This window comes from Diachasma alloeum, unplaced genomic scaffold (genome assembly GCF_001412515.2).
Source record: "Diachasma alloeum isolate Michigan unplaced genomic scaffold, Dall2.0 Dall_scaffold_00288, whole genome shotgun sequence".
NCBI classification, from domain to species: Eukaryota; Metazoa; Arthropoda; class Insecta; order Hymenoptera; family Braconidae; genus Diachasma; species Diachasma alloeum.
The window spans coordinates 2,343,779-2,367,428 of NW_021680427.1; the positions used below are offsets into that span (position 1 = coordinate 2,343,779).

The 23,650-nt window shown below is 35.1% G+C and overlaps 1 protein-coding gene across 2 annotated transcripts in view; it reads left to right on the forward strand.

The window, feature by feature from the left end:
• The first annotated feature begins 1,475 nt into the window (after positions 1–1,475).
• LOC107038798 (tyrosine-protein kinase receptor torso) overlaps positions 1,476–23,650 on the forward strand; it is a 30,451-nt gene continuing 8,276 nt past the window's right edge. For both annotated transcript variants that reach the window (XM_015258080.2, XM_015258081.2), the window contains exons 1-11: positions 1,476–2,084; positions 10,833–11,098; positions 15,525–15,651; positions 15,718–15,825; positions 15,896–15,966; positions 18,076–18,238; positions 18,336–18,502; positions 19,847–19,982; positions 20,072–20,196; positions 22,717–22,951; positions 23,037–23,209. In XM_015258080.2, the coding sequence (XP_015113566.1) occupies positions 10,916–11,098; positions 15,525–15,651; positions 15,718–15,825; positions 15,896–15,966; positions 18,076–18,238; positions 18,336–18,502; positions 19,847–19,982; positions 20,072–20,196; positions 22,717–22,951; positions 23,037–23,209 (1,488 nt within the window). In that variant the 5' untranslated portion in view covers positions 1,476–2,084; positions 10,833–10,915. The remainder of the gene's footprint in view (positions 2,085–10,832; positions 11,099–15,524; positions 15,652–15,717; positions 15,826–15,895; positions 15,967–18,075; positions 18,239–18,335; positions 18,503–19,846; positions 19,983–20,071; positions 20,197–22,716; positions 22,952–23,036; positions 23,210–23,650) is intronic.

The window sequence follows — 23,650 nt, forward strand, 5'->3', positions numbered from 1 at the left end:
AATTCAAACGTTACAATATTGAATGAAGAGGAATTATGTTGAAGTTGATCAATACAAAGTGTTTTTTTGTGATGAAAACAAACACACAAAACAAAAGTCATTCTCATTCCCTTCATATGTGCACTGATGGAGTGATTCATTTATTCCAAACCAGATTCGTTAACTATTAACGAATGGTCGAGTTTAATATGACCAATGAATATTCGTTAATAGTTACCGAATGGTTTACTTGAAAAGTGAAAATCGAGTCGAACAAGGCTCCTCAAATGTGCATTTGTTAACTATGAATTATCATTCCTATAGTCCGATTTCAATTATTATTATTACGAAAATGAAATGAAGAGTGAATCAGAAAGGAATAATCGCTAGAAAATGTTTTTTTTCATCACGCTGTGACGAAAAGTGAACTTTTCGGCACGCTCCGCGTGCCTAAAAGTCCAATTTCCGCCACATTGTGATGAAAAATATTGTTCGTAACTCGTGAAAAAATGTTTTTTAGCTCGTGGGATTATTTCACTCGCCTTCGGCTCGTGATATAAACCTCCCACTCGCCAAAAAACACTTTTTTGCACTCGTTACGAAATATACTATTTTCTTCTTTTATATCGGCCGGGACTTCGAATCACTTTTTTTCTTCAAGTATTAGAGCCCAAGTAGCAAACCTTGCGAAAGATATCTGAAAGTATACCAAAAAGGCTGTCTAATGTCTGTCCAAAAACGTAACTTGTGTCTAGAAATTACCTAGAAGTTAACTAAAAGTTATCGTATGACTGCAAGATACTTTTTGGAAAGACATTAGTCAGCCTTTTTGGTATACTTTCAGATATCTTTCGCAAGGTTTGCTACTTGGGTAGACAGCCTTTTTGGTATACTTGCAAATACCCTCCAGAACTATGCTGCTTGGGAGGAATATCAATACCTCAGCGAGAAGAAATTCATAAAATGCATAAAAAAGTGGGCGGGAAGAACTAAAAAAAATAATTTTTCAATGTTTCAGGAAAGTTTTAAAATCGACACATTTTTTCGAATAACGGAAGAATACCCATAACTTCGATTTCTCTCCTTCTTTTTATAGAATGAATACAATAAATGACAGAAATAGAGAATTGGAGCCTAAAAATTTTATCGGATTATTATTATATAATAATATTTTTCATTCCCCTCTGGAATAAACCTGAACCGAGCCGACGCGTTAAAAAAATATCGAGCAAAAACTCCCAAATTCTCCGTCCACAACCCGTTCTCGCCTCTCCTAATCTGCAATAAATTTTTATTTTCCAATCAAAATGTCCCCATAACATTAATTACCCACAGACTGCACCCAATCAGTAAAATATTAGTCTGGTCTCGAATTAATCCCGTATACCTCACGAGTACAGATAAATCCGGTATACCTGTTCGTCTGCGTAAAGGAAACAGGCAAAAAGCGCGCTGTGTATTCAATATATTCATTTTCGTTTTATTCGTCACGGCGCTCGCGTGCCGCCTCCGTATATCTTTCAAACCGCAGTAACGTTTTTCAATTTCCCCCACATTGTCATACTTTTATCAAAAATAGTTTAACAAAAAGTGTGCAGGCAGTGAAGTCATAAATCTTGAAAATAAATGCCGACAGTGTATGCCTTGTGACACTCAAATACTCCAATAATTTTTCTTCCCCTCAATGCTACGAGTTCATAGTGAAATACATCGTTCGTAGTAAATGTCGGGTGTTTGCACGTCACTATTGCTCTTTGCCGATAAACAAAATTACAAACAAAAAATAAAGTGAAAATGCACGACACGTGTTTTAAACTGAATATCGATATCAACACTGATGTTTTAAACAGTTTAAAAAATACATTTTGTGGATGTGAACTGTTATCAATTAGTGCCCCTATAATTTTTGATAAATAATAATAATGAAAAATCCGCGAGTGCATGTGCATTAACGTAGAATACCGTAAATTGATCGTAATAATGATATAGTGACTGTCAATATGATTTTTAAAATTTTTATGATTTCATTAATATGTGGTATAACGAGGGGATTTACAGTGGATGATGTGCAAAAATATGCTGGATGTATGTCGCAGTGTCAACAAGTAAGCCAAAAAGATAATATTTCTTATCAAGGAAGAGCCTTCGAAATTATTCGAAACCATCCACATTTTCGTGATATCTCTAATGCGTATTTTAACGAGTGGTCTGCGTTACATACGTAACATTTTTCAATACTTCGAACAAAAATAAATTTCAATATCACCCGTGACAATCAGTCGATGTAACATAATAAGTTGACACAGTTGCGTCGATCATGGCTACAGGCTATCGAAAAAAGACGTGGAAAAATAAATGAAAAAAGAACGTAGAAGCATGATAAACTGAATTATTAAAAGCAAACAACAGAAAAAGTTCAAAAACCGGTATGTAACAGTTGAAATATTTAGCATTGGCGGCTGAATACATGAATTGTTAACACGTTCTTGAATTGTCACTGCTGTGTCTTTGAAGATGATATTGAACGCTCAAATGTTCTATCGATTATCGAGTCCCTTAAGAGCGCATAAATACGAAAATCACCCAATAGATTAGACATTCAAGGTCATGGATCAAAACACGCGAATCTGCAGAGTGAAAAGGGTATTACGTCGACTGAAGAAAAACGATTTTCCGTACCGATCTTCACTTTTCCTCGTTCGGGGATTGGTATTAACCCTTCCCCAAACTCGTAAAACTGAAATTCACTATACGGAAAAATATCGTTCACACCTAGTGCCATGGGAATTTTTTGCTCGCGCGGTTGGCCGGTCCGAGCCGAAGGTGAAGAGGAGGCCTCATCACGTATGAAAAAATCCTATAGGATCTCCCATAGGATTTCCTATAGAATTCACTATAGGGGTTTCTATGGAAAGTAACAAAATTGAGACTCGACACCAATCGGTCACAAGGATCAGGATTAGGGTCATAAATCTAATAGGAAATTCTATAGAGAATCCTATAGGGAATCCTATAGGGAATCCTAGTAAATTCTGTAGGAAATCCTATCAGAAAAATTCTATTGGAAATGTTCGAATTCTCCATAGGATTTTCTATAGGAAATTCTATAGGACATTCTATGGCATTTTCGAAGCCGCGGAGGAGGCCCATCACGTATGAAAAAATCCTATAGTGAATTCTATAGGAAATCCTATAGAAAATACTATAGGATTCTATCGGAAATCCTATAGGATTTCCCCTCCTAAAGGATTCCTACAGGGATCCTTGTGTGATTTTCTATAGGAAATCCTATAGAATATCCTATAGGAAATTCTATGGCATTTTTTCATACGTGCACCTCCGTGGATGCCAACTCCACGCGAGTAAAAAACCCCATGACACTCGCCCTGAAATATACGATTCCCCCTTGCTGATAAAAAATGGCAAAAAACAAAAAAATGAAAATAGAATGTACGACATGAGTTTTAAACTGAATGCCGGTACCGACATTCTGCTAAAATATGCTGGATACATGTCGCAGTGTCAACAAATAAGCGAAAAAGGTAATGTTTCTTCAAGAACGAAATTTACCTTCGAAATTATTCGAAACTATCCACATTTTCATGGTGAAATGTCGAAAGCGTGGTTTAACGATGGGTCCTCGTTGTGCACGTAACATTTTTCATTAGGTGGAAGCAGAAAAAATATTCAATATCGCTCGTGGTAATCAGTCGATGTAACATAATAAGTTGACACAGTTGCGTCAATCACGGCTACTGGCTATGGACATGAGAACGTGGACGTAATACATTTAGAGATGCAAATGCGTCACATGACCCGTAATATGACGGTCATGTGACCGTCACATGACGAGGCGCTCATGACGGCTGTCACAATTTCCCCTCCCCCTTCTGTGACTGTTACAACTTGTCAAGAAAAAATGACAGTCATTTTTCATCTATATAGATGAAATTTAATTTTTTTCTCGGTCAATTTTCAATTGAATTCCTTTTGTATTGGCCTAATCCGCATTTTGAAATGGAAATCACGTTTTTTTCCATCCATATAGATGAAACTATTTTGTTTCATCTATAACATAACGATTTGTGACAATCATTTGTAGTTGGAAAATTTGTGCGTCACATGACCGTCACAAGACCGTCATTTTTTGGTCATATACGCGATCTAAAAAATGACGGTCATTTTGCATCTCTAAGTACATTAGATAGAACGGTTCAAATTTGAGTAAAATAACTGTATTCACATTCTTTGAAGATGAAGTTTATGCCCGAGGGGTCTATAATAATTTTTGTGATACCTGCCTTAAAAGTCCACTTTTCGGAACGGTTTAGTGTGCGTAAAGCGGTTGTTTTCCGCACTGCGTGCTCTTGAACTTTACACGGAGAAAAAAATTCCAGAAAAATTACTGCGGTACCACGGTAAAATAGGTTCATTTGGACGGACCCGGAAAAATTCCCGTGCCAGCACCGGAACTTGTGCCATGCGTTAGAGGAATTTTTCTCGGATTTACCGTGAAAAATTCTCGTACTCCACACTGAGGGAAAAACAAACACGCCAACACGTTAAACACGATTTTGTTGTCAAACAAGTCTTGTTTGGGCCAACAAAATCGGTAGTTGAAAATTGCCAAAAAAGAATTTGTTTTTATCAGAATTTTAAGGTTTCAGACATGAATAATTATTCTGCTTTCGACAGCAACGAAATGTTTGGCTCAAGAGGGGGATAATTCACACCAGACGGTGCCTTTTTAGGAGGGAAATATCTCATACAGAGGAAAATTTATCAACAAATATGCTATCCCTAAGTCACAAGATTGCTATCATATCATTATTATTGTTTCATTTAAGTGTTCATTTCTTGTCTGTGATTATTAGACAGCTGAAACGAAAAACTACTATCCCTTGTTTCGCATAAAAGAAAGATTTTTCGGGAGCAAAATCCGTATGGGAATATCGAATAACGAAGGAGTAGTGCTAGAAATGACATTTTTTGCGTGTACAGAGAATGCAATTTTTTCTCAAAAAAAGTTTTTCATTCCGGCGCACTCTGCATGTCTGGCACAAAAGAAATTCTTTTTTGATAATTTTCAAAAAAACATTTTCTTGGCACAAGTAAGACTTGTTTGAGAACTTTGTCATTTTTCTCTCAGTGCACAGAAAATTTTCCCGTGCTGGCACGGTAATTTTTCCGGGTCCGTCCAAACAAACCCATTTTACCGTGCTGGTACAATAATTTTTCTGGAATTTTTTTCTCCCTGTACGCACTTGTGCATAAAAAAAACACATTACCCCCACTACGTCATAGTATGACAAAAAATATGCTTCGTTACTGTTTCGAAATAGAACATTTCGATACGAGTGTGTGATAGTATATTATGTCATTAGGGGATAAAAGTATTATCTGGCGAATGTGACTTTATAATCCGAGCCAAAGGCGCCAGATAATGCTTTTATCGCCGTGTGATATATGCTATTTTATGTCGTTGGGTCTCGCTTCGCTCGGTTAGAATCGCGGTTTATCGGGCCTAATGACATAAAATGTTTTTTGATCCGTAGTGGGTGTATAGCGCTCGCCAAAAGCGCAAAATTAGTAATCCTGACACAACAACTAGGAAATTTCGGAATTGACGAATACAATTCTTCCATTCAGAAGCCAAAGAACCGAGAAGCATGATAAACTGAATTATTAAAAGCAAACAACAGAGAAAAGCTTAAAAACTGGTATGTAATAGTTGAAATATTCAGCATTGGAGGCTGAATACATGAATTGTTAACGCCTTTTTAAATTATGACTGTTGTATCTTTGAAGAGGATACGCGCGCCATAGAACGCGCCAATGTTTTATCGATTATCAGTTCCGTTCAGAGCACATAAATACGAAAATCACCCAATGATCTTTCATTATAGTTTAGACACTCAAGGTCATGGATCCGAACAAGCGAATCTGCTAGACGAAAAAGGTACTGCATCAATTGCAGAAGAAAGGGAATCTTTCCAATAACATTTGCTGAACTATGTAACAAAAAATACAGACGTATTGTCTGCAATTCTAAATTCAAAGCGGCAAAAATGATGAAACCTGATTGTTGATGATGAAATCAATCTTTTTAATGGGATTCTGCGTTTGTTGAATCCTGTGTTGCATTCCTCGGAATTTTTCCACACCAGTTTCTCAACAGACATGAATATTTACTTGCATTCGTCATTATCATTAAGAATGGTACATTAATTAATGCAAGAGGAGGATGACTTACGACAACAATTTGAAATATATTTTCGAACACCCGGGAAACGATGTACAAAGCAATCACTATTTCCATTGTTGTTCACGTATGAAACAAATCAATAGAAAAAATCAACGAGTTCGATAAAAAATTATATTGGAATTTTCTAGGAATTCTATTGGAATTCTATTACAATTGTAGGGAATTCTCGTCAAAAATCGAATTGTTTTTTGCGCTGACTGAAAAGTCAATAGATTTCGATTTTTCGATATGAATATTCTCTTGAAATTTTTTCTCTAAGAATACTTGAGCATGAATTTTCTGATTTTTTTTTCGCTCGGATTCTGCAATGCAAAACAAAACAAAATATAGCGGAAAAATATTAGAAAATGCGTGCAATAATTTTAATAGAAAAAATCGCAAGAGAAAAATTCAAACAGCAAAATCGCAATCTATTGATTTTTTTCCTATCAAATATCTAATAGTAACTGCGCAAAAAAAAATTAACGAGAATTCCCTAGAATTTTGTAGCGAATTCGCTAAGGTTTTATATTAAATTTGTTCATACGCGTTATCATGAACAAAATGTATTAGGAATAGTTAATAAGTGAAAAACAAAGTACTTAATTTACATTTAAAGAAAACAACGTTAGATATAATATGTGCAACATCAATCAATGTGCATTAATCACCTGCGAGCTGTGATTACAGTGATTACTTATGCGTTTACTATGAAAGCACGCATTGAAGGTGGAAAATGTATAGGTAAAGCAGGAATAATGACTCCTCATTTCCAGCGAAACGATAGTTAAATTCACTGATAAACTAGTCAATACAGATGTTCGTCACGAAAGTTGGCGGGAGAATTCTCTATGTGGAATGTACAACTGATAATTCTTCATGCAAATGTAAAATTTAAATAATACGAGATTGAATTGCGTTGTTATTTATGGTAAATACTTGCAACCCTTTTTTTGTTTAACGTTATGTTAACGTATAGTTTCTCCAATTAGACGTTACGTGTACGTACGTGAGGTCTTCTGTTGATGGAATTTTTTTTTTTAATTCAATGTAAGATACAAAGGTGAGTGGAATGTATGAGCATACGAGAAATATGTTAGAAGGTATTTCTGCAATTTCGATAGAATAATTTCTTTGGATTATAAACAAACGAGGGAAATCAGTGGGTAAAATGTTGGTCAGAAATTACCTTAACACTCCGTTGGTCGCGCTGTACTGAGAAAAAAATTACTTTTGCCATGGAATTATTTTCTTGGGAGAAGAATTTATTTTTTTAGTGGCGTATTTCTCCAGGCCAGTCATTCTCAGGTGGTGCAAATCCATCTCCAAATATTACAATTATGTTGAATTGACAATTATTAACATTGAGAATTATTCCAAATTATACTCAATACCAAAAATACCAAAATACCAAAAATATTGTTGTATTTGACGAAGAAATAATTCAGGATAATCAAAGGGGCGTATTTATTGACAGTTCTTCAGAATAGTTTATGGAGCAAAGATCGATCAGACATGAAGTTCTTTACAAAACATTAAGAAAAATGACAATCAACTTTCTTTTATTTTACAAAAGAGGGGAAGAGGATAGATTAAACCATTCGATTCCGTAACAATATCATAAGTAGTTAGATTTTCGGTAAATGTTAAGAAAGAGGGCCCCACCACCGATCCGATGGTTAAGTTTTCAAAAAGATCGGTGGTGGTGCCCTCTTTCTTAACATTTACCGGATTTTCAAATTGTTACTGAAAAACTCCAGGTCGTGTACCGTGTATAAGGCGAATTTTCAGAAAAGCATGGCAACTTTGAGCTTGAATGTATGATTACACTGAGAGAAATTTCAATGGTAATTTCAACTACAAGGGAATTGCCAGAAAAATAATAGTTACGGTAACAATAAACATTGTAGATTCAACTATTACATTAAAGTGAAAATTACATCATAATGTTGTTGACACTATTTGACATAGTAAATTGAACGATGAGTCCTAGTTTAATCTACAAAGTTTATTGTTACTGTTAATATAATTTCTTTGACAATTCCCTTGTAGTTAAAATTACCATTGAAATTTTTCTCAGTGTAAGGGTAACACTGAACATAAAAAATCTCACGGGACTTCTTCAAGTATACGATCTAGATCACGCTTGATTTTTTTCAGATTTTTCCTAGATCCTTCAAATTTACCATTATGTGCGGCGCAGCGGTTACGGCGCGACCAACGACGTTCGTAACTTGTACGCTACGGGTAGGGGACTAGCGTGCCGCTGAACTAAACCCCGAATAGTACTGCATGTGGTGATATTTCTCTATTCTTACGAGATGTCGATAAGAGATTCTCTCATCGCGCGCCTCAAGAATGCTGGTGGAATTGCGCGTTTACTGACGGGCTGAATTTTTTCGTTTATTGTTACTGTAAATATAATTTCTTTGACAATTCCCTTGCAGTTAAAATTACCATTGAAATTTTTCTCAGTGTAAGGGTAACACTGAACATAAAAAATCTCACGGGACTTCTTCAAGTATACGATCTAGATCACGCTTGATTTTTTTCAGATTTTTCCTAGATCCTTCAAATTTACCATTATGTGCGGCGCAGCGGTTACGGCGCGACCAACGACGTTCGTAACTTGTACGCTACGGGTAGGGGACTAGCGTGCCGCTGAACTAAACCCCGAATAGTACTGCATGTGGTGATATTTCTCTATCCTTACGAGATGTCGATAAGAGATTCTCTCATCGCGCGCCTCAAGAATGCTGGTGGAATTGCGCGTTTACTGACGGGCTGAATTTTTTCGTTTATTGTTACTGTAAATATAATTTCTTTGACAATTCCCTTGCAGTTAAAATTACCATTGAAATTTTTCTCAGTGTAAGGGTAACACTGAACATAAAAAATCTCACGGGACTTCTTCAAGTATACGATCTAGATCACGCTTGATTTTTTTCAGATTTTTCCTAGATCCTTCAAATTTACCATTATGTGCGGCGCAGCGGTTACGGCGCGACCAACGACGTTCGTAACTTGTACGCTACGGGTAGGGGACTAGCGTGCCGCTGAACTAAACCCCGAATAGTACTGCATGTGGTGATATTTCTCTATCCTTACGAGATGTCGATAAGAGATTCTCTCATCGCGCGCCTCAAGAATGCTGGTGGAATTGCGCGTTTACTGACGGGCTGAATTTTTTCGTTTATTGTTACTGTAAATATAATTTCTTTGACAATTCCCTTGCAGTTAAAATTACCATTGAAATTTTTCTCAGTGTAAGGGTAACACTGAACATAAAAAATCTCACGGGACTTCTTCAAGTATACGATCTAGATCACGCTTGATTTTTTTCAGATTTTTCCTAGATCCTTCAAATTTACCATTATGTGCGGCGCAGCGCTTACGGCGAAACCAACGACGTTCGTAACTTGTACGCTACGGGTAGGGGACTAGCGTGCCGCTGAACTAAACCCCGAATAGTACTGCATGTGGTGATATTTCTCTATCCTTACGAGATGTCGATAAGAGATTCTCTCATCGCGCGCCTCAAGAATGCTGGTGGAATTGCGCGTTTACTGACGGGCTGAATTTTTTCGTTTATTGTTACTGTAAATATAATTTCTTTGACAATTCCCTTGCAGTTAAAATTACCATTGAAATTTTTCTCAGTGTAAGGGTAACACTGAACATAAAAAATCTCACGGGACTTCTTCAAGTATACGATCTAGATCACGCTTGATTTTTTTCAGATTTTTCCTAGATCCTTCAAATTTACCATTATGTGCGGCGCAGCGCTTACGGCGAAACCAACGACGTTCGTAACTTGTACGCTACGGGTAGGGGACTATCGCGCCGCTGAACTAAACCCCGAATAGTACTGCATGTGGTGATATTTCTCTATTCTTACGAGATGTCGATAAGAGATTCTCTCATCGCGCGCCTCAAGAATGCTGATAGAACCGTGCGTTTACTGACGGCTTGAATTTTTTCGTGCGTGTACAGACCAATTCAGTAGCGAAGTGGTAAAATGGTTTAAGTCCACTTATCTCCTAGTTGAGTTTTTGAGGAATATTTCCGAATCCAAGGGAGATAGTGAAATTTTCATAATTACGTTTGTTGTAGCTCTCAATTGGCTCTACAAAAAAGGATGTAACAAAAATTTTGCTATCTCCCTTAGATTCTGAGATATTCATTAAAAACTAGTTAATAGTCAAAATTGACTTGAACCGTTCTACCACTTCGCTACGGAATTGTATTCTTACATAAATAAAGTTCTTGAAACAGCTGACCTTCAAACTCATCTCCATCTGATATTAAAAAAAAACTGAGTGTGAGGTCTTGGCCAACATAAAATGGCAACATTGTGAAGTATCTTTCCATTACCTCTTCCATGGAAAATTAATCTAAAAATGCGTTGAATCTCTTACCGTTACCTGAATAGCATTACCTTGCGAATGGATGCTGAACGCAGAGTTCTCGAGTTGGCCATGATCAGCCACTGTAGCGTATACGATGAAAAATAAATAAAAATCAAAGGAGGAATAAATGAAATAAACATATTATCTCTTTGATATGTCGTCACACGTTTCCCTCAATATTTGCTTTCTTTATTTTTCAGGCACTGTGTCGAGATGAATGCCTTCAGAACGAGTATTCACATAAAAGCAAGTATATTCTGCGCGAAAAATACAAACATTCGTGATGAAAAATTTTGAGAAATGTTGGAATCTTGTTCTTGCAGAAATCAAAACATCCACAAAGGCTGCCAATTTCAACGCTACATTGCATTGTAGAGATGTTGATCTCCTCGCGATAAAACATAATCCTGGGATTTATTTGATTGCGATGGAGGACATATCCAACTCGGGGAGGAGAGTTTCAGTGGTTAGAGAATTCAAATAGAATCTGTAGATAAGTGGTCATATCGTCAATTATCTCGGTAAAGACTTGTTATCGGAATGATCGAGAGCCTTTACACATTCCTCATTGCAATTAATCTTGAATGTCCCTAACAAACAAACACTAACGTTTCACCTATTCATTTTACTGACAATGAGAGCTTAAAGTAGCTCGACCGTTCGGCCGGGCTATACGCTACACTTTTGTATATTTTCAATTAAATTGAATGGGAAAATTTTGAAAACATTCATACCCAGTCAGAGTTATCTAAATAAAAATTCGCGACATATTGATATATTTTCAAACATTTCGTTCTTTCAAATAAATAATGAAACTTGTTTGCAAAGCGGTGGATCATTTTTTATGAGGTGTCAAATTTTTTTTTCATTTTTTCACATCTAATGAAAAATTGCAGGCGACTGTATCTTCGATACAGCTGTAATTGTACGTGGATAGGTCCATCGTCTTTCCTTCTTTCTCGAATTCCCTAGAAACTCCTTGCATTCCCTCAAATTTTCTGGAAACTCCTAGAATTCTCATGAACTTTCCAGAAACTTCTTGAATTCCCTGAAATTTTCTAGAAACTCCTTGAATTTTTTCGAAATTTCAAGAAACTTCTCGAATTACCTCAAAATGTCTAGAATTTTCTAGAATTCCAATAGATGGCGGTGCACATAAGGACCGTTTCAAAAAATGACCCCCCATATTAAAACCATAGACGTATCCGCGTCAAAAAATTCAGATTTTAATCTTTGATTACAATGGAAATATTGATTTTTACATAAGACACCGGGTTAAATCCTGATTTTCAAACATTTCTTCTTTAAAAGACCAAAACGATAATTAAATTGAAAAAAATCAGGATTTCGCATTTATTCGAGTTTTCTAGAAGTTTTTTTGCCGTTTTCAAGAATCTTTGAATTTACCGGAAGGGTAGAGCTACTTTAACATGGGGAAAAATAATTCATCTGGTCTAAATAATTCATTTACTTTAGGAATTTTGAGAAATATGTTGTTGGAAAACTGTTATAATTTTTTAGACACTTCAATTGACAAAGTGAAATTTTTTTGCAAGTTTCCGGTTAGCCAGTTAATTATAATTAAAGAAAAACGACGCGTGGCGGGGTTTCCCTCATAGAGTGACTAATCTAGGCTTAAGGATGTTCTACACCCTTTCTGCCAAAATTCACGTTTTTTTAATTTTTCTGGCAAACTTATGATGGAATTGACGTGAAAAAATATAACGTTTTTGCGTTTTGTCATTATTTAATGACTGACGAAATTTTAAGGTGGTGCGAACATTTTCCTGCGTTTTCTCTAAACTTTTAAAAAGAATCACAAAACTGTAGAAAAAACGCATGAAAATTATCGCACCACTACGCAACTTCGTGAGCCATTAAAGAATGACAAACCACAAAATCGGTATATTTTTTCACGTCACTCCCATCGATAATTTGCCAGAAAAATGAAAACAACGTCAATTTAGGCTAAAAGGGTGTCGAACATCCTTAAGCGAGAAAATGTCCCGATGTTGTGAAGAAAATTTCCTCATTTTCCTCAGGACTTCACTATTTTCGTAAATTCAAAATCAATCATCAAAAAATCTTCCTCTATTTCCATTGACTCATTTTCTTTGACTACTTTGCTACTGAATTCATGCGTAAAAAATTTCCAACTCAGTATGCTACCCATTATTGAAAACAAAAATGTACAATTATCATAAAAAGATCATGAATCATCAGAACAATTACCATCGACGGAGGACTGTGAATTGAATTGCCTATTCTGTGGTCACATAAGTATGGAGAATACTATTTGCATAAGACAATGAATTCTTATACACACAAGATTCTCACCTGTCGGCTCAGGAATGATCGAACTAAAAATGTCGTTAATCAATTGAATAGCAAACGAGTCGAAGAAAAATGTAACGAATTGAAAAATTAAATCAACCTCTCTTTCTTCGGACGACATTAACAGGGCTCGACCGCAGTTATATATATTTAAAAATGTGGAGATTTTTTGAGACATCTCCACACTTTTGTGGGGGAACCAAAAAATATTATCCTTAAGGGGGAACAGAATGCGGCCAATTTTCCAAATTTTTCAACAAATTTCCTGCCCAAAGTTATCGATATTTTTACAAGTCGAAGCACATTAATCTCCGGGAGGTGATGGTGAAGGGCAATGTGCTTTAGGTTAAAAAAATACTAATAACTTTGAGCAGAAAATTTATTGGAAAATTTTGAGGAAATATTGGCCTTCGGTTACCCTTTAACTTGAAATGCAGCTTACTCTATCCAGCTAGGACTGAAATAGATAACAGATATTTCCTCTGTGGAAAAATAATGCAAATTATAATTCACACCCAAAAAAACAATACCCTATTTTCAGATTTCAAATATCTTAAAATAAGATTTTCAAAAGCTTTAATTTGAAGCCTGAAAGTCTTAAGTTGAGAGTTTCGAAGGGTTCAATTGAGACTTTCGTAGACTCAAGTTGTTACTTTTGAATGTTTCAAGTTAAAACTTTCGGAACTCAACTTGAAATTTTTTTTTTGGTTCTTCTAAAACTATCAACTTGCGACTTTTAAACGTTTTTCTCTAGACATTTGAAAATCTCAACTTAAGGGTTTAAAACTCACAACTTGAAGCTTTTGAAAGCCTCAAAATGAAATTTTTGAACGTCTCAACTTGAGACTTGTGAACGTTTCAATTTGAAATATTTGAAAATCTTATTTCAAGATTTTCAAAAGTCTCGATTTGAGATCATAAGTCTCAAAATAAAGCTGGTTATTGTTCAAATATGCAAAAATGCGAGCTGCTATATTCATTTACATTACACAGAGTGCAACAAATTCTTAAAATTATATTTATCGGAGGTGTTCGATCGATTGCACTGAGAAAAAAAGTTTTTCGAGAAGTACGTTTTTACTCATATCAAAAAACTCGTGGCGTGAAAATTTTCAATAGCAAAATATTTTGCACTAAGAAACAAAAAGCTTTTGTCAACAAATTTTACACTTGTCCTAAAGATAAGGACAATTTTTTGATAACCAGAAACCGATTTCTCAAACCAAGTAAAATTGAATTAATTCATTTACTAGTTTTTCAGCCTCAATTCTAAAATATTTTAATGCAAAAACCACTTGAATTGATTTGAGAACTCGTTCGTTTGATATGATCCAATTGCTCTCATCATTCAGACAAGTATAAAATTTTTGACGTAAGATTTTTTTTCTTAGTGTGAAATATTGTACGCTTGGTAATTTTCGAGCCATGAATTTCTTGATACAAGTAAAGACGTCCTTCTAAAAAACTCTAGTTTTCTCAGTGTAAGATCCAATTCAACTGCAACTGGATAAATTACGGGACATTTTTAACTACACGGAGAAAAAAATTTCAGAAAAATTACTGTGCCAGCACGGTAAAATGGGTTCGTTTGGACGGAAAAATTCCTGTAGCGCACGGCAGAAATTTCGCTGCTGGCACGGGAATTTTTCCGGGTCCGTCCAAATGAACCCATTTCATTGTGCTACCACAGTAATTTTCCTAGAATTTTTTTTTTCCGTGTAATAATCATATTTCTTGTTCAATTATAAACCACGCGAGGATGTGTCAAAAAATCCCCGTTTTTCTCAATAGATATAGAGGAGGTTGGGGTAAAACGGACACTTTTGACTTTTTTAAAAATGTTAATGAGGGGTTAAAATGTTGCTAAAATTTAATAATTTTCTTTTCAATGCAAAGAACAATTCTTTCCCTTTGTGACGAGCCTAAACTGAGCTCAATTGATCAATTTGTTTCGGAGTTATGAATAATTTTAAAAAAGTCTAAAGTGTCCGTTTTACCCCACCCTCCCCTAGCTATGCTCGAAGCGTGTTAACAATCCTATTTACTAAAGATGAAAGAAACGTGAAGTTGTTTTATATCGAAATATCTTGAAACTGCCTGACCGCTAATCCTTAATTCTGATTGGTCAATATGTGACACGAAGTTATTCCCAAAAAAAACACGCGGCATTTTCAAATTCTTCAGTGGTAAATTTTTTGTTCATGTCATATATATATATATATTTCACATATATATATCATCAGTGGGATTAATAAATTCTGTCCTTTTATGAAGACCGATTATTTGAAAAAATTAAAGATAATTAATTGAAAATGAAAAATTGTTTATAGATTCTTTTACTCTCCTTCGCTATTCACTTCAATCATTAGTCGAATTCTCTTTGATTCATTATCAATATTTATAAGGTATTCATGAGAAAATGAAATTCAATGAATTCCATTTCTTCATTTCAACAAATGAATAGATCAGCGCGCGCGAGAGCGCGCGCATAGATCTTGTGAAAAAAATAAAAGCGTCTCTTCTATTAAAAAAAAAATAAATAAGATTGTTTTAATTAGCTCGAAGGAAGTCTCTCGATTTTCCAAAATCTCTTGCCTGCAACACCCTATCGCCTTATTGTCCATCATTTTGACGAAAATGTCATCTCCGAACCAGAAATCACCGAGTGGTTCACGACAACTGCATGTAAGCATCGTAATAATCACTTTCGCCTCATTATCTCAAGTTTACCCAGAATTATTCATTTTTCAGTGGGAATTATACCGGCGCGGCTGGCTAGGGTTTACGTGGAGAATATTTTACAGGATGACGTGAACGATGACCATTTGATGGCTGAAATTGCGTTCGCGCCCGGCGAAGGTAACAGTTTTGAATAAATTTTCAATACCGAGTGGCGATTGATTTTTTTTCGCTTTTCTTTTTCCAACAGATCGCAGTTGTTTTTATGACGTTTTGTCATTTCACGCAGACGAGGGATTGTCGATTGGGAGCTTGAATGCGGTATTTAATGCAATTATTTTCAGTTATGAATCTATCATTGATATGTATCCATTTACCGTGAGAGGGATCAATAAATATTGATCAATGTTACTTTCTAAAGACTAATTAACAAGCCTAGAGCTGTCCCTGAAATTTCATTGCAGTTCTATTGGCTTTTTTTTTTTGACAATCTGTTTGGTTTTGACCTCAATTTATATTGAAAATTATCCAACTTTGGGTTTCAAATATGCCAAAGATCTCCAGGAAAAAATCAAATAGAGATTGATTATTTTTATGTAACTCTAAAAGCTAATGTCGTTTTTTCTTTAATAAAAAATTGCACTATTCATGTAAAATAGCCTGAAAAATCTCTCTGAAAGAATCGGGAATATATTTTAAACACGGAAAAAAAATTGAATCAAGTATATTTTATACTCAATTGGGGAATGAGTTTTTCAATTCGAAGATGATTGTTTTGTATCAAACGGGAGGGTAGCAAGCCCTCTTAATTGTAATATAAGAGTCAGGCACTAAGTGCCAGAATATAAGGGTTAAAAAGTGGAGGTTGAAAAGTGAGGGGCAGAATATTAGGGTCAGAATATAAAAATAAAAAAAGTGAATGTTAGACAATGAAGTGCTAATTATAAGTCATATATTATGCTTGATCACCGCTTTTAGCCCTTATATGATCCTCATTGCCTGACACCCACTTTTTTTACTTTTGAATATTCTGACCCTAATTTTGTGATCCTAATATTCTGACCCTCTTTTTTTAACGCTAACCTTCTGACCCTTATTTCTTCTTCTTTACATTCAGACCCTCAGTTTTCGAATCTAATGCTCCGACCCTCATTTTTTTGGATATCCGGTTAATTCATCCCCGGATAATTCATCCCATGACAATTCATCCCAAACAATTTCATCCCAAAATTCATCCCACCACACTTTCATCCCATTTTTTTTCTCTTATTACTGTTTGGATGAAGAATACGCGTGGCTGAAGCGCGTGACTTACCGGATTAATTTTCAAATTTTGTACGAATTTTGTAAACCGATGCTGTGGTCTATTACTTGTAGCCTATCTGGCGAATGTTAGTTGAGATGAATAAGAATGATTTGACCGTTTTTTTGCAATGTTTCCTGTTAATCCGTTGATCGGTTGTGTAAACAGTACTAGGAGGGAATCGCGAAGTATCTGATTGATTTTGATGTTGTGTTTAGTGTTTTTTACTGTGATAATAAAGTTAATATTTTTCCCTCCCTGAATTATTGTTGTGACCGTAAAAAATTCCATTGGAATTTGATGTTTGGGATGAAATTGTCATGTGATTGATTTGTTTTAGGATGAATTTGTTTGGGTTGAATTGCCCGAGATGAATTCACCTAGAACCCACTTTTTGACCCTTATATTTTACATTACACTTAGTGTCTGACCCTTATATTACACTTAATACGAAATAATCATTGAAATAATAACGAAATAATATAGGGTGAATCATCCAGTGTTTGAACGAATAAGGTCACAGTTATTTTTGACGTAGATTTAAAAATATAACCAAGTCGAAAATTGATTCAAAAATAATTATAACTCCCCTGTACATCTCCATAGGTAATAGAAAAAAATATTATGGATATTAATTGACGATACAATTAATGATATGAATACAAAAAGTTGAAAATGTGTGAAAACTCAGTAATCGGAATGCGTATTCTGTAATGGGAATATGCTATTGGCGGCGTGTCATCGAAAACTGTTTTTTCCGCTGGTAATAAGATAACTTAGACATTTTCAATCATCACAATATCATTTGGAAATGTCATAATTTTATTTTTCATGTATAATGCGAGGCATCTCTACCTTCTACTAATTTATTTTATAGAAAAAGTACCAATTAGTTCGATTACTGGTCTGGTTCGAACACTGGTTGGTTCACCCTATTACGCTGATACGAACTAATTATCCTCGAAGTGAAACACTCATCCCCCATTCGAGTATAAAATAAACTTGAATCAAGTATATTTTATTATATTCAATTCAATATAGTGTTTTTTCCGTGCAATAGTCTCTCAATAATTAACATATTTCTTCATTATTAGCATACAATTATTCTCATCGAAAATAATTTTCAGACCCGAGAATTCAACTTCAAACTCCGCAACTTGGAGTACCACCAGAATAACACAGTAATAATCTCTGCAAAAAATAATGGGAGCTCGAAAAGTAGTCGCAACATATCACTGACATTCGACACCCCGACGTGCTTAGAAGTCCACGCGAATTTGTCGAGATGTCGTGAGTTCATTAAAAATTTTTGCATGAACATAACAACAATTTCGTTAATGAGATGATTTTTAAAATTGTCCTTTGGGCTTTCCTACTGAATTTTCAGCTCCCGATCAAATCACTGGACTTCAAGTAACCGACGAACGCGCATCCAACTCTAATTTCGATTTTTCAATCTCCTGGGATAAACCTAAATTTCTACCTCATAATTACACAGTTCAAATAGCGACTATTGATCAGTCTAAAGTACCATACGTCATTACAGTGCCAGGGGTGAGTGACTTATCTCCAAGTTTTCCTTCACGGGATTCAAATTATGAATATGAAATTATGAAAACCTGTTTCATAATTAAAATTTCTCCGATGCACTAGGAAAGAACATTCCATTACAATTCTATTGGAATTTTATTCATTTTTTGCGTCAATCGCCTTTGGAAATTACACAACTTTTCCCTGCGATTTTTACACGGAGAGAAATATTCAGTAGAAATTACGGAACTTCAATTCACTCACCGATTACGGAATGGACTCACAAAATTTAAGTGACGGTATCGTAATTTTTCACTGGAGATTCAGATAAAAATTACGGAACGTTCTGAAAAAAATTCCGTGACAGATCCGTAAAATTTCCTACAACCACATTTCGCTCTAGAATTCCGGAAAAGATACGTAATTTTTATTGAATATTTCTCTCCGTGTAGAAGATATTTTATAGAAAAAAGTCAATAGGTTTTATCTCCTCTCTGAGAATTATTCTCTTGAGATTTTTTTATTAAAATTCTTGTGCATAAATTTTCCAAGTTTTTCCGCTGATTTTTTTTTGTTTTTTATTACGAAATTTCCAACAGAAGAAATCGTATTGAAAATCAACACCTACTGATCTTTTTTTTTTATATCAGTTATCTTTTGAAGAACGCACAGCAAAGTTGCATAATTTCCCATGCAAATCAGTCTGAAAGAACAAATCGAATTCAATGTTTTCTTCGAACGGAGAAAGCAGCTGCCTCACAAACAAAAGAGAATTGAATGCCATTCTATAAAACATAAATAAACGAATCATAATTGTTCAAATCATTTAGTTCGGAGGAAAACAGAATAATTTTACTTTCTTAATATTGCGTTCACTAAGGTTTTCTTCGAACAAAGTTTGTTCGTTAGAAATCCAATAGAATTTTCTAACTAATTCGCTACATTTTTCCCTTAAATTTGTTCGTGCGTGATCAACGGGTGGCGTTAATTGAATAAAAAATACGTATCTAATATTTTTCATTCAATTTTTATTTCCAGAAATCAAAACCCCCAATTCGCTGCACGGAGAGAAATATTCAATAAAAATGACGTATCTTTTCCGTAATTTCGGAGCAAAATGTGGTTGTAGCAAATTTTACGGAACTGTCACTTAATTTTTACCTAAAATCACGAAATTTTTCCAGAGAATTCCGTAATTTTTACCTGATTCTCCTGTGAAAAATTACGATACCGTCACTTAATTTTTCTGAGTCGATTCCGTAATCGGGGAGCGCACTGTCAGTTCCGTAATTTTTACTGAACATTTCTCTCCATGTGTCCAAATTATATTTTCTTACAGATAATCATTTATTTCTCCAACATTTGTAGAATTCAACTGGAGTTTCTTACTCATTAGAAAACGTCGGGCTACCTCACATGATCACAATTGTAGCAGAATCACCCGGCGGAACGAGTATTCCAATGACAATTCCGTGTGTTCCAGAAACAGATACTTCCTCATCAGGTGAAAAACAAAAACATTGATTTCGTAATTTCGAAAAAAATTCAACAAATGAGAAATTTTCATTCTATCTTGAATCGTATCATTTCCAGCATTCCAAAAAGCGCTGATAATCTTCCCCGCCGTGACCCTGACCGCTGCACTGATAACAATGATTTACATCTACCACAGATACAAAAAAATGCAGAACTACGGGGATCCTTATCGATACTACAAAGTGAGCCTTGAATTCCTTTTTCCGCCTCGGTCGCCGGTAACTTTTGACGTTTATCACGACAGTTATGGGAGTATCGTTTCATCGAACATGGGAATGTCCGAAATATTGGGGTCAATAGTGGACCGCAGGACCCACGTAAAACTCGCACCTCCATTATTGTGTGCATTCGACTCTTACATACATTCTTTTTTACTTTCAATTTCCACGAAGTGTATCAAAAAACTCAACGAGACATTTTTAGGCATCTAGTCGTTTGATTTAATTAGTTAAAACGATCATCCTCATTTTGATGAATTTTTATGGAATAATTTAACTGAATTTTACAATTTCCATTGATTCTACAAAGAATTGTGAATTTTCAATGAAGAAATTCCTTAAAATTTCAGGGGAACTGCCGCTTAATAGAAATTTCCACGAAGTGGACCGAAAAATTCAGCGAAACATTTTTGAAGATTCAGTTATTTGATTTAATCAGACGAAAAAATCAGCCTTATTTCGATGAATTTTTACGGAATAATTCAACTCTATTTTATAGTTTCTACTGGCTCTTCACTAAATTGAGAATTTTCAATGAAGAAATTCGTTGAAATTTCGGTGGGACTGTTCCTGAATAAAAATTTCCACAAAGGGTACCGAAAAATTCAGTGAATATTTCTACAAATTTAGTCGTTTGATTTAATCGGACGGAACGATCATCCTCATTTCGATTAATTGTTACGGAATAATTCAACTCAATTTTACAGTTTCTGCTGACTCTTCCCCAAATTCGAAACAATTCGGAAAAATTCGTTGAAATTTCGATGGAACTGTTACTGAATAAAAATTTCCATAAAGTGTACCGAAAAATTCAGTGAAACATTTCTAAAAATTTAGTCGTTTGATTTAATCAGTTGAAACGATCGTGCTCATTTCGATGAATTTTTATGGAATAATTTAACTAAATTTTACAATTTCCATTGATTTTTCAATAAATTGTGGATTTTCAATGAAGAAATTCCTTGAAATTTCAGTGAAACTGCCACTCACCAAAAATTTCTATGAGGTGTACCAAAAACCTCAGCTGGACAGTTCTAAAAATTTAGTCGTTTCATTTAATCAGACGGAACGATCATTCCCATTTCGATGAATTTTTATGGAATAGTTTAACTGAATTTTACAATTTCCATTGATTCTTCACCAATTTGTAAATTTTCAATGAAGAAATTCCTTGAAATTTCAGTGAAACTGCGACTCACCAAAAATTTCCATGAAGTGTACCAAAAACCTCAACTGGACATTTCTAAAAATTTAGTCGTTTGATTTAACCCTCGTCTGGTCATCTGATGGGAAAATGCGACTTAGTCACCTTCGCGGGAGAGTGCCGCCGTGTTATTTAGGCTCCAGCGTTGCCGAATCCACTCTACACTTCCCGAGCGCGTTTAGCGAGTTCCCAGCAACGTCGTGTAACAGGCAATTTCATTTAACACGGGAAAAAATTGTTCACCTGTTGGAAATAATTTTTTTTCTCCCAGAATTAAGGATACAATATTGAAAAAAAAATACTAGAATTTTCCAGATACTTCAATTGACGAATTCAATTTTTCTCAAATTTTTCCGGTCACCCAGTCGATGGCGAGGTGAATAAAACGACGTGTTGCGGCAATTCCCTCGCACGGTGACCAGTCTAGGGTTAATAACACGAAAAGAATCAATTACTATCATTAACCCATCACGTACGGGCTCCATACGATCTATGGAGGTACGAACTTGTCCTATCGGCCGGGGCCCATACATCGTATGGACCCTTTCCGTCAACAGTAAAATAGTATATTTCAATATTTTTCATCACAATGTGGCGGAAATTGGACTTTTAGGCACGCGGAGCGTGCCGAAAAGTTCACTTTTCGTCATAGCGTGATAAAAAATTATTTTCTCGAATTCTAAGACACATATTGACATTTGGAAAAAAAAATTTGGAAAGTCAATAAAATGGTTTGTGCAGTGAGTTCATTGATTTTTTTTTCTCAATGCATTTTTTATATATTTTTTTTTATATCAACAAAAGTCCTGGATGAAAATACTATTTTACTCCGATTTAATCATATTCAATCATCTCGTTTGTCGAGAAAATTTTACAGAAAATTTTTGGAATTTTTACTGAAAATACTTTGATGACCTTCCTATCGAACGGCACAAGTTAAATTTCAATTCATTGAATAATGTATTTGTTATAAATAAATTCAGCGAATTTGGAGATCTCAGCGAAAAATTGTCCTGGAGGATAAATCGGTGTGACTTGAATGCGGAAAAAACAGAATTCTCAGGGCGTTTATTTCAAATTTCAATTCATCCAATGCATTTTATTTCAAGTTTTCTCGATCACCTGTTTTCGAGTTATTGCTGATTAAACAATGGAATTGGCGCGTCGTCGTAAGCCTCCCGGCCGTTGGGACAAGACGCGTTCTAGGGACCCCGTACATGAGGGGTTAACAAATATGGAATACTTATGCCCAAAGTGCAGGTATTATCCCATGATTTCAGGGGAATTTCCACGGAAGAACGATCTTTAATCTTCTGTACGAGAAACCAAAACTTCTGGAAGTGGAAAATAAGATCGAGGACGATCCATTGATAGCCAAAGATCACCTTGAATTGGGAGCAATGCAGCTTAAGATAAAAGACATCTTAGGGAGTGGATTTTCCGGTGTCGTTCGATTAGGTGCATTGAAGATTGATGAGAACAAAACGATCAACGTTGCGGTGAAAATGTTGAGGGGTAATTCAAATAAATCATATCCATTTGCCTCGAAGAGGAGATTTATTGGATGAACAAGAAATTGATTTGTGAAATGATTGAATAGATTGCCCAAGCCCGGAGGATATAAAAAATTTTCAACACGAGATGATGGTGATGAAGTCTGCTGGAAAGCATCCAAATATTGTTTCTCTGATTGGCTGCTGTACGTCGGAAATTAAACCGATGCTAGTCGTTGAATATTGTAGCAAAGGAGACCTTCAAACTTATCTAAGAAACGTGAGTGAACTGACACAAGCAGATGCTGAAATACATCTGATCAGTTTTATCGACAATTCATTATCAATTGCACAAGTTGGGCTTGATCATTCATGTAAACAAAGAGTCTCACGTATGAAAAAATTCAATACAAAACCTAGATAGAAAACCTAAATAGAAAATTTTATTGGAATTCTATAGGAATTCTATTGAAAAATTCTATTTGTTTTTTGCGCTGATTCTATTGGATATTCGATAAGAAAAAGTCAATAGATTTCGAATTTCTGTTTTAATTTTTCTCTTGAGATTTTTTCTATAAGAATGCTTGGGTGTCAATTGTCTTTCAATTTTTTTCCACTCGGATTCTGCAATGCAAAACAAAACAAAATCCAATGGAAAAAACTTGTGCCCAATAATTCTAATAGAAAAACACTAAGGGAACAATTCAAACAGAAATTCGAA